The sequence below is a fragment of the Rattus norvegicus genome, chromosome 3 (assembly GCF_021556685.1).
Source record: "Rattus norvegicus strain SHRSP/BbbUtx chromosome 3, alternate assembly SHRSP_T2T, whole genome shotgun sequence".
Taxonomy (NCBI): Eukaryota; Metazoa; Chordata; class Mammalia; order Rodentia; family Muridae; genus Rattus; species Rattus norvegicus.
In genome coordinates, this window is record NC_141536.1 from 117,946,744 (window position 1) to 117,959,062 (window position 12,319).

The following is a 12,319-nucleotide window of genomic DNA, read 5'->3' on the forward strand; positions in this document are numbered from 1 at the left end:
CCCTGCACAGGGGCCTTGAGTGTTACCATATCCCACAGTGGGAAGAGGGAGTACAAAGGACTCAAGGTTTCATGTGCAAAGTGAATGCTAGTGTCTGTTTTATGTGTATGATTGTTTTACCCGCATGTATGTCTGGCATCACTTGTATACCTGGAACCTATGAGACAAATTACTTAATTTATTGGAACTTCAGTTTTTCTAATCTGTAGATGGCAGTAGGAAGGTGTGAGGGTTAGAATATAGCTAAAAAGGCTATATTCTTTTGACACTGTAAGTGCCCAGTAAACTTTTACCCTCATACTAGTGAGGGAAGATCCTTTCTGACTGTTTTGCCCCCGCCCTAAGTCTTTATTTTCATTCTTTGCTTTCTTCTAGCTGGAACCCAGACTGGAGAAGAGGTGCCTGTTGTTTCAAAAACCAACATCAAGGAATACAAAGATAGCTTCTCTAATGAGAAATTTGATTTTCGCAACCATCCAAACATTACTTTCTTTGTTTATGTCAGTAATTTCACTTGGCCCATCAAAATTCAAGTAAGAGTTACTTCTTAACGTCATTCGGGTAAAGATGGTGACATACGTCTCTTTAGTGGAGACTAAATCCACTGGTTTGGAATCTGTGGTGACGGAAAGATCCGGTGTTCTTTGCCTTTGCCATGAGACTGTGAGTAGCGCAGGAGTGTGGTTCTAGGTCGGAGAGATGCTCAGTAGATGGAGCGCTTGCTACCCAAGCACAAGGACCTGGATTTGCACTCGCAGCACTCTCATAAAAAACGGGACATGCAGTGTGTGCCTGCCACTCCAGACTGGGAAGCAGGAGACATCAAGATCCCTGGGGCTTGCTGGCCAGCCAGAAGCTGCATCTGTGAGCTCTAGATTCAGTTAGACACCCTGTCTCAAAAAATAAGATAGAGAGTAACTGAGGAAGACACTCATGACCTCTGGCTTCTGTATGCATGTGTACATATGTATAACTTCACTCACATACACTCAGAGAAAATATTCTGGTGAAGAAAGTTTCAGAGCACTTTTAAAAACATGTTGGAAGCTATGCAAGGTAGTACACTTTTGTAATCCCAGGATGTGGAAGACCAACGCAGGAGGATCACCCTGAGTTTGAGACCATAGGAAGACCTTTTCTCAAAAAAAAAAAAAAAGAAAGAAAGAAAGAAAGAAAGAAATCAAATTGATTGGCATATAGTTATGTGTTTATTTTTGAGTACTTGCTATGTAAAAGCCTTTAGAAATACACAGTTTTAATTATGGAATTGAGTATAAATAAAACAAGTACATGTATGTAACCAATAAAGTACAAACAATGACACATAAGCTGTCAGAGTGTTGGGGATGGGGATTTAGCTCAGTGGTAGAGCGCTTACTTCGGTCCTCAGCTCAGGAAAAAATAAAGATGTCAGAGTGGTTTCGTGGTTACAGTGTAGTCCATGGAGGAAGCAGTAGGCAGATGAGGTACTTTGTAAACACATAGGCTTTATTGTTCCACAGACAAGGGTTGATTCTTGGCCCATGTGTGACTCATGGAGCCTCTCCAGTTTGCAGATTCTCTCTGCCTGTGACTTCAAGGATAGTCACATGAATTAGTGTTGCCTGCTATGACCTCTGATGTTGTCAGCCTGCTGTTCAATTGGACTTTTTATACTCATGTTCTCTGAGTCCTTGCCTCCATACTTTGTGGTCCTTACTTAATTTTTCGGGAATGTGCTGTCAAGGAAGTGTAGCTACTTGACAGGGTCTTCTGTGTTTTCACCCAATCAATTCAGAAGCAAGTTAGCACTGACTGTCTAGCCTGGGTTTGGAACCTAGGTCTCCCAGGTATGTCTTCACGAGACCCTGGCTGACGACAGGACAGGCTGTTTTCTCCACTGCAGCCTTTCCTGTCTGGCTGACCCTCAGGCCTGCTCCTCTTTACTGCTTCCCCCACTGCTCAGGAACAGTTGCTGTCCTCTGCCAGCCCTTTAGGCAAAGACCGCACTCTACTTTTCTATTCTCGATTGCTCATCCACCAGCCCACAGTATAGCTTCTTTCTTCCCTTACCTGGAAACCATCCTGTTACATATAACCCACATGAGTCACTGTCTTGTGTTTCTCCCTTCCTTTCTCTATTTTCTGGTCAGTCATTTTGGGAATTAACTTTGTTAAACATTGGGGTGTCTACAGTTTTGGCCTTAGTTGTCTTCTTGTTTCATTCCATAGAGATTCCTGGGTGACTTAATCCTGTGCCACACCAGTATTCTTGGTGCCTTGATATCTCCCCCTGGATATTCACAAACTTCCTATGCTCAGTATGTAGTCATTCTTATTAGCTTAGCCCCAGCATCCTGCATGGTCCCCCTATTCTCCCTGTTACACAGGCCAGGCCTATTATACTCCTGCTATAAATTCTATTTGGGCATAATGTATTTCCTCAGTTCACACAGTGGATTCAGTTTGGTAATATTTGTTTGATTTTACATCTAAGAGAATATCCAATAATTTTCCTTCCCTGTCCTTGATAGGTTTTGATATCAAGGCTGAGTTAAACTAATCTAAAATTTTTAGTGTATGTGAGTATATAGGTGAGAAGTTCAGTTCTCAGTTCTCAGTTCTCTACTTCCATAATTAGGGGACAGAAGATCAAACTCAGGTAATCAGGCTTGGTAGTAAGTGCTTTAACTAACCTGAACTAACCCTTAATGATTACCATACTTGTCCACACTTTCTTTGTACCTAACTATTGTAGCATCTGTTCTTTACATAAGAACAGATTTTTGTAAACCAAATAAGAACTATTTTTGTAAACTAGTGTCAACAGCAACACCATTCCTAGTAGTACTAAGGTGGAAATAACCCAAGCACCAATCAGCAAATGAGTAGATAAATAAAGAGAGAGAGAGTGTGTGTGTGTGTGTGTGTGTGTGTGTGTGTGTGTGTGTGTGTGTGTGTGTGTGTGTGGTGCAATATGATGCAATCTTTAAATGAAGGACTCAGTAGTAAGGCTAGTACATCTGACATGGTCTGGAGGACGGCTCTGTATAAAAATGCCTGAACCCCGACCCACGTTGAGTTCTCAGAGCTGTACAAAGGCAGACATGAGTGTAGTGGGGGCATCCTTAGCCCCAGCACGCTGCAGCAAGATGAGCAGGAGTCAGGAGGATGGGATAGACAGTTTAGGGGCAGTCTGCCCCAGGAACTGAGTGTAGCCACAAAACATGGCGGCAGGAGAGAGCTGCCTGCTGGAAGCTCTGCCAGTAGGACAATCTAGTCACAAAAGGACAGAGACAGCTCTGATCCCACATATGTGAAATATCTAGACTCCACAGCCCATGGAGTGAGGACATAGATTTGAGATGGGCAGTGACGGGGACAGAAGGTAAAGTCACTGCTTCTAGATTATTAGAAAGTCTGTGTTCAGGGAGACGGGAAAGGTCGAAGTAGATATTTGTGTTATACACAATTGTGAATATATTACTGTTACTGAATTTTACACTTTAAAAGTGGTTAGAAAAGAGGCTAGAGAGATGGATTAGCAATTAAAAGCACTTGTTGCTCTTACAGAGGACCTGGTTTTGGTTCCCAGTGTCAACATGGTGGCTCAGAACCATCTGTAACTCCAGACAATCCAACACTTTCCTCTGACCTTTGTACATGGTATACATATCTAAGCCCGGCAAAGTACTCATACATGTGAAATAAGTATTTTTAAACGTTTTAAGTGATTAAGGGGAACAAAGAGCAGTGACAATCACTTGTAGTCTTAGTTCAGGGGGTTAGGACCTCCTGGGAAACACAATAAGATGACCCAGAAACAAACAAGAAAGGTAAAATGGTAAAAGTTATCTTATATCTTATCCCAGGTTAAAATAAGTTCATACACACACATGCACACACATAAAGATGTTATGGGATTTATATGAGAAGACAAAAACTATCAAACAGATGTAACAGTTTGAACAGGAAAAGAATGGGAGCAGTCTCTGTGGCCAGTGCCAGGGCTTCTGTCTCAGTGCCGTGACCCAGGCAGGCGTTCTGGTAGAGGCTGGACAGTGACAAGGCTAGGAATGTAGCTTTAGAACCCAGAAGTGAAGACATATAAAGATGCATGCAAAGGCAATTCAGTGAAGTAAGATACACCCATGCACTTGAGAAATGGAGACTGAAAGATCAAGATTCAAGGTCCAGCCTTTTCAACAATAGTTCTGACACTGATGGCCAACCATAAATGAATAAGCAAACTTGTATCTAAATGTCACAGGGCTACAAAATTCACCTTAATATGTCATCAGTCTAAATGTCGATAGAAAGCTAGAGGCCATAGAGAGCTCAGCTGTAAGCATGGCTGCTCTTGCAGAGGACCTCGGCTCCATTCCCAGCCCCACACAGCAGCTCACAATCATCTGTACCTCCAGTTCTAAGGGATCTGATACCCTCCTGCAGCAACAAGGGCACCAAACACACATATGGCGCACATGATAAATATTTAAATAAAAATAAATAAGTGACTAATCTGGGTGTGGTGGTACACCCAGTAATCTTGCACTTGAGAAATGAAGACTAAAAGAGCAAGAATTCAAGGTCCAGCCTCGGCTACCTGAGACTTACTCTTAGTTATGTTTTTCTTGATGTGAAGAAATACCATGACCAAGAAAACTTGTACAAGAATGCATTAACTGGGGTCTTGTTTCAGAGGGTGAGTGCATGACCATCATGGCAGAGAACATGAAAGCCAGCAGACAGGCAGGCAGGGAGCTGGAGCAGTATCTTATAACTTACCCACAAACCGCAGGCAGAGAGAGGGGTGGGGGACGGAGACTGAGCCTCAATGAAGGCTTTTGAAACCTTAAAGCCCACCCGCCACATCTCACCACATCTCCTAGTCCTGTCCCAAACAGATCCACCAAGTGGGAAACAGACATTAAAATATATGAACCTGGGTTGGGGATTTGGCTCAGTGGTAGAGCGCTTGCCTAGCAAGCACAAGGCCCTGGGTTCGGTCCCCAACTCTGAAAAAAAGAAAAGAAAAAAATATGAACCTATGGGGGCCATTCTTATTCAGTCTACCATAGACCCTGCCTCAAAATACACACACACACACACACACACACACACACACACACACACACACACACACACACACACACTCTAAAGTGTTCTTAAATGTCTAATCTGTCTTTGTTTTAAGATATGTACTTTGACCCTGTACTTTGACCCTGTCACTTCATGGTCCTTTCTTCTGTCCTGCCCACTCCTGCCAAATCCTTCTTCTCAGTAAGTCCTTTCCTTCTTTCCTGTCTTTCTTTCTCTGGCCACTGCCTTTACCTAGACATTTGCATTGGGTTGGGGATTATTTATTTTTATATGTATTTATTTGATGGGGAAGTTTGTGTGCCTATGGAGGTCAGGGGACAACTTATAGAAGTTGATTCTCTCCACCAAGTGAGGTTTGGGGATTGAACTCAGGTTGTCAGGCTTGGGCATGTGCCTCTGCCCCTGAGCCGCCTCAGAAGCTTTGAGTGGAGGTTAAGGGCGGCCTACCAGTGGTCATGCTACTGAAGAAGAGCTTTTCCCATCTCTAGCTATAACTGCCTCAGGAGCCCCTCCCTATCCATGTTCCCTATACCATTATCAGGGAGACACTACTGCTGGGAATTCACCATGCAGAGCCACAGCTGTCCATGCAGAGCCATAGCTGTCCATGCAGAGCCATAGCTGTCCATGCAGAGCCATAGCTGTCCATGCAGAGCCATAGCTGTCCATGCAGAGCCATGGCATGTCCAGAAGACAGCATTTTGCAGTACTTTTCCCACCCTCAGGTCCTTACTTCTTCCTACCCATCTTCGGCAGTGTCCCTTTACCCTTGGAATGGGTTTAGTGATGAACACTCACTAAACAGTCATTTGTTCTAAGTGCTTCGGCTAGTTATGAATCTGCATTAACTGTCACCAATGCAAAGAGAAACATCTCAGGCCAAGGGAGGAGTGTTTAGGTGGTATGTATGCACAGAGAGTAGCTATATGCAGAAAGGCTAGAGGATGATTGCTCAGAGTCCTGCTCTATTATTCTGCTTTAGTCCCTTGACAATGAGACATTTCATAGGACCTGAACTAGCCTAGCTCCACTGGGAGTCAAGCCAATGACAGCGTCATCTCTTCATCCCACAGGATGTGTATTTTTTAAACATGAGTGCTAGGGATTCAAACTCAGGACCTCCTGCTTGTACAGCAAGTAGTCTGTCCCTATGAATCATCCCCTCAACTTTGTAGTCTGTTTCTTGAAAGTGTCCGCTAGTTTACTGAGACTTGAATTAAGGCATGTGGCAGCAAGGAGTTCTTATCTCTCATCACCATTGCCACTATCATTTTATCTGCATCCTGTCTTCCTGTTCAGTCCATACCATCTGGGAACAGCACTGGCCTGTGCGTGAGTCTGTCTGCAGCAGCCTCCTCCGTCTGGTTTCTACAGAGCAGCCTATGTCTGGTTCTGAGCAGCAACCACAGGTGGATAGTAGGACTCTTTAAATGCTGGTGTTGGAGATGTGCCTCGTGTTCCTCAAAACTATGAGGAGGGAATGCCCATATCCCCCATGGAACTTACACCAGAACTGAGTCCTAAGGAAACAGATGGGGCAAGGAAATGTTTGTATGGGAAGACAGTATGGCTAGCTGTTTTTAGAAACAGTTCAGCAGACTTGATAGTACTTGTGATCAGGAAGCTAAGAGGTGGACTGGGATGTGGCTCAGTTGAAAGAGTGCTTGTCTTGGACGCCCTGGATACCACTCCAACCACAGCATAAACGGAGAGCGGTGACAGACTCATGTATCCCGACACTGGGAAGGTAGAGGTAGGAGAATCAGAGGCTGCATAGGGAGGTTGAGAGCAGCCTATGCAAGGAGGCATATCTAAAATTAAAAGGAAAAGAAAAACCTGGTAACTGGTAGAGCCACCATGAAGAAACTGGAGCTTAAGGATTCAGCCAAGGAACGTAAACTGCCTTCTGACGACTACTAAGAATCACTGAATTATTTTAAGTCAGGAAGTGAGCACAGATCAGTGTTGCAGAAAAACCTCTGTGGCAACAGTATTGATTAGAAGTAGCACACGCGTGCGTACACACACACACACACACACACACACACACACATCAGTACTGCAGACTAGATTAGATTTGGAAGGATCCTCTTTCTTGACACCTTCCATAGCCACACACTTGGTTCTTTATTATATAAATATTTCCTTATAGGCAATGACTATATTTATATTTTGATAGTTTCGAGATAAACTCTGTCATTGCATAGAGTTTAGTAGTTGTAGGTACTCTGTAAATGTATATAGAATAAATACAAACACTTTTTGGTAACAGAATTTTGTTCTTTTTTTCCCAACATTTTTAACTATCTTTTTGGCAACAAGATCTCATGGTAGCTCAAGCTAACCAGTAACAACCATGGAGCCAAGGATGACCTTGAACTCCTGACCCTCCTGCCTTTCCCCTAGAAGTGCTGACATGACGGGCATGTACCGCTACACCAGCCCTAGCAATTCTGCCTTGTAAAGATACTGGTGGCTTTGTTCCCTGTTTGTGCTAAAACAACTGCTGATACTTAAAAGCTCCATCCCAATCCACACAGCGTTGGAGAGTTTAATCTAAGTGGAAATTTTGATAGCAAGCCTGGTGGCTCCTACCTGTAATTCCAACACTCAGGAGAGTCAAGCGGATGGCCAAGAGTTCTGTGTCTTCTTTGGCCTACAGAGTGGAAGAGAGAATGAGGATGCAGACACCAGCACCTCTTCCTGGTACCAACTTGTGCCTTGGTTACTTTTCTGTTGCCATGACAAAACATCATAACCAAGGTGACTGGTAAATGAAAGCATTTATTAGGGCTCATAGTTTCAAAGGGTTACAGTCCATAACCATCATGGCAGGCAGGTTTGCTGCTGCAGAATAGCTGAGAGCTCCCGTCTTTATCCACAAACAGGAGGCAGAGAGAAAGCTAACTAGGAATAGAATGGGACCTCAAAGCCCACTCTCAGTGGCACACCTCCTTCCCAAACATTTCCACCAATTGGGAAATAAGTATTCTAATCTATGAGCTCTGGGTGCCCATTCTTATTTAAACCACTACAATTTATAAGCTAATACCACACGTGATCAGGAAAATGGTCTAGGAATTCTGAAAAGTAGTTCAAGAGAGTGGGAGGAACAAAGTGAATAGATGTTGGCATGTGTGTCAGGAGTAAAGTGTTCATGGGCATTGCCTGGCTTGGCACTTCTGTCCAGAGCTGAGGCACACACGCTTTGTGTCAACACAAACCACTATTAAAGCAGGTGTAGTTACTGGAAATCAGTGCAGGGGTGTGGTCTCAACACAAAGTAGTGAAAAAGAAAACAGGGTACTCACATCAGGCATTGTACAATTGCTTATAGTTCCAGCCTCAGGATTCCTCTGGCCTCTGCTCATACCACTCCCCCCCACACACACATATAATTAAACATAATGAAAATAAAAATTTTAATGTTATAAAAGTGAAAACAAAGGTTCACTGTTTGACAGGAAAACTTTAAAATATACACCACTCGTGCACACAGACTCTTCCCTCCTGAGTAACTGAGGCCTGTGGGAAGACTCAGTCCTCCTCTGGCTTCCAACCTTACAGTGTTCAAACCTCTGCAAGATCAGCGTGGTTGTACTGAGACACTGGATGTCGGTCGTGCTGATAAGGCTCTGGGCCTGAAGTGAAAGGTCAACACTTCTGAGATCTCCAGAGCCTTGGGAAGATTCTGGAATATATGGGTGTTGGTTCAGGAAGGCTCTCAGCCTTGGTGAAGCTGCCCCAGGAGCTGTAGGGTTATCTGCAGAAAGTCAGCCAGGTGCACTTACCCTGGACTCTTCTCCCATTCACAGACATGGCCCTGAGGCTTCGTGGCTTTGCCTCACTGTTCAGCTAGCTCCTGTTTTACATGATTCTATAATGGTCTTGGTAAAGAAGGTGGTAAAGGCAAGCTAGAGGTCCTTCTTTTCCCTCTTCAGAGTTTGATTGGCCTTTCCTAGTCATACACTGTCTACTCAGTTTTGAGTACTTACTTTGTGTATAGCATAGTAGATGCAAAGTGCATCTGTGGTCATTGATAAAGGTGCCTTATTTTTATAGTAATATTTATTCCATGCTTGTTAAGAAATTCATTCACAGCGTGTTTTCATAGAGACTTTCTCTATAGAGATATATAGAGATCCAGACATGGGGACAAACTACTAACCCAACTCTTCAGACACTGGCTGCTTCTCTTAGAGCCCTGGGCTCTCATCCTTCGGAGAACAGCCATCCTCACTCATAGCTGACAAGCTTAGTAATCACAGAGGTTCCAGCTTCCTCCACAAATCCACAAAGCCAATATCCCACATTCCCAGGAACTTTCAATAAGCCATCCACTCTAATACGCCATCTCTTGTCTCAGGCATAGGCCCTGGTTTCTGGGTTGTTTCAGAGTACTGCCTTTTCTCTGCCATGCCCTTTCCTCTTTGCCTACCCTCCAGAGATTCATTTCCAAATGAAGGGGTTTTTGTTTTTGTGGGTGTTTTGCTTGTTTTTCAGTGCAGTTCCTTAACTGCTGTAGACATCGTACAGGGGAAAGAGCAGGCAAAGGGATTGTTTCCAGATCTCTAACTTCTGAGGCCTATGGACAGCAGCATCAAAACCTCCCCAGGGGAGCTTTCGGAGCAGGAGTTAGGCCTAGATATGACTGAGAGAGAGGGGAGCATGAGCCATTCCCAGTGTCTTACAAATGAGGGGAAGGGCAACTGTGTTGGGCCCTGAAAGATAAGGAAGACCAGGCTTCAGGAAGGCAGACCACTCTGCTGACTGTCTAGGATTGAGGACAGTAACACAACTACTTACACATACTTTGAATGAAGGGCAGGCTTAGTGCTCCAGAATTGCAGATCCATTATCCATTTCCTAAATCCAGGCTAGCCAAGTTTCTCAGCATTTATCTGCCTCACCCCAGAGGGTTTCCAGGACAAATATTTCTTAATCAAACATTTGATGGAAGGGAGTTGGAATCAGGTTGAAGAAATGCAGGAGTGTAGATTTTAGATTTCTGGGAATATGTATAGATAAATACCTTCTACCTTTGGGTAGAAAATGAGATTGTAAGTTTGCCTTTTTAGACTTTTTTTTTTACAGATGTGTTTGTGTATGTGTACACAGGAGGTTTGTGTGCCCATGTGCACACATGTGGAGGTCACAGTCTACTTTAGGTCTTCTTCAGGAATCATCCACCATATTTTTAAGACAGTCTCTCTCCAGGCCTTGGGGCTCACAGTGTTGGCTAGATTGGATGACCAGCACACCGCAGGGATCTATCCTCCTGCCCTATGTTCCTAGCATTGGGGTTACTCACCATGCTCACCCAGGTCTCTGTGTGGGTCCTGGGGATCACAGTTAGGTCCTCGTACAGCACAGCAAGCACTTTGTAGACAACTGTCTCTCCTGCATGTGCAAGTTTTATCAGTAAATTAAGATGAGATTTTCTTCTATTAAAATTATATTTTAGAAACTGGATATAATAATGCATCAGGGCAAAGGGAGGGAGGAAAATGAAGAGAGGATAGGAGGAGGGGGAGGGAGAAGGGAAAGAGTAAATCAGAAGGTCAAGGTTGTTTAAGGCCAGCCTGGGCTACAGAAAACCCTATCAAATAAGTTCTCAGTATAGAAAGTTCTCATTACCTTCACTATCAGAAAAGCCCCTAAATTCAAAACATTTTAAAAAATTAATTAGTTAACAATTTTATAAGTGTATATGATGTATATATATTTTGATGACAGTTTTCTCCTATTACCTTTTGTTCCCTTCCCCTCTGACAAATCCCATCCTCCCAACCAATCCCCTCTGCATTTGTTTGTTGTTTTAATGACCCACTGAGTTCACTGGATTCACCTCCATAAGTGTGGCTAGAAGAGCTATTCATCAGAATATGGGCAACTTACCCCTAGTGACACTGATGAGGAAAGGGTCTCCCTCTTACCCAGTAACCACTAATGGCCAGGAGCTTCTCTGAGGGGTACGTGCCTCGTGAGCCCCTTGTCCAAAATGCCTTCAAAACTGTGCCAAGTGTTTTTAACTTTTTTATTATGCCTGTGTATTCCGTGTGAGGAGAGAAGCTCGAGAGTACCATAGCATGCATATGGAGGTCAAAGAACAACTGTGTAAAGTCAGTTCCCACTTCCCACCTTCACATGGGTTCTGGGATTGAACTCAGGTCAGTGATCTTGAGAGGCGCTTTGCCCTCTGACATGCATCACTCACTATGCCCCACCTAAAATCTGACCTTTGCGAAATTGAGTGTGTGTTATCTGACACTGTCCAAGTAAGGATGACCTACTTTATGTCTGAAACCAAATTTCTGGGGTAAAATTTGGTGGTTGTATCAGTTACTTTCTTATTGCTGTGAGAAAGCATTATGACCAAGACAGCTTATAGTTTATTTGAGCTTATGGTTCCAGAGAAGTAAGAGCCTGTCCTGACAAAGGAGGCATGGCAGCAAGTGGCAGGCATGGCTGCAGGCACAGGAAGCAGAAAGAGCAAACTAGACACACTTGAGGCATTTAATATGAAAGCCCACTCCCCTAATGATGTCCTTCCCCTACAAGGCCACAAGCCCTAACCCTCCCCACACAGCACCACCAGCTGGGGAAAGAAGTGTTCAGATACCTGGGGCTGCAGGGTTATCTCATTCAGACCCACAGTGGGAGAGCACTTGTCTGCATAGTGTCTAAGGTTCAATTCTCAGCCAAGAAAAGAGAGCACGAGGAAAGAAAAGAAGACAGGAGAGAGTAGGAAAAGAGGAGAAGAGGAAATGGAAGGGAAGGGGGAGACACGAAAGCAGGGAAGGAAAAGGGAGGAAAAAGGAAAGATTAGCCAGCCTGGTTTTTAAAAGTACCCCTCTCATTCTCACAAGTTCTCTATTTGAGCATTTAGTTCAAGACTGATAGATATTTCTAGTTGGGTGATCAGTATATTCATAAACATGACGACTTTTGCTTTCCTTCTAACTTTGTGATTATGGAGTCTTTAAATGATCAGCTTCCACAAAAGAATCTCGGGTATCACACCCAGTTACCCTTTGTGATTACACACAGGACATTAACTGGTATGGTTCTGTTTTGTCAAAAAACAGGCCATGGTTGAACTGTCCACATTGAGAAAGAAGCCCTGAGAAGCATTACATGACACCAGCAAGCCAGGACTAATGGATTCTCAGAAAGGGTCATGAGAATCCACAGGCTTTGGCACCAGTGCTAGTAAAAGTACTAGTAATTTCATAGG

General features: G+C 43.8%; 1 protein-coding gene across 3 annotated transcripts in view; it reads left to right on the top strand.

Moving 5' to 3' along the window:
- The window catches only part of Atrn (attractin), a 134,112-nt gene that overhangs the window by 102,650 nt on the left and 19,143 nt on the right, over positions 1-12,319 (top strand). For 2 of the 3 annotated variants that reach the window (XR_015683439.1, NM_031351.2), the window contains 1 exon segment: positions 376-533. Coding sequence is in view for 2 of the 3 variants with exons in the window: in NM_031351.2 (NP_112641.1) it covers positions 376-533 (158 nt within the window). In the remaining variant the exon portion in view is untranslated. 3 annotated transcript variants of the gene reach the window in all.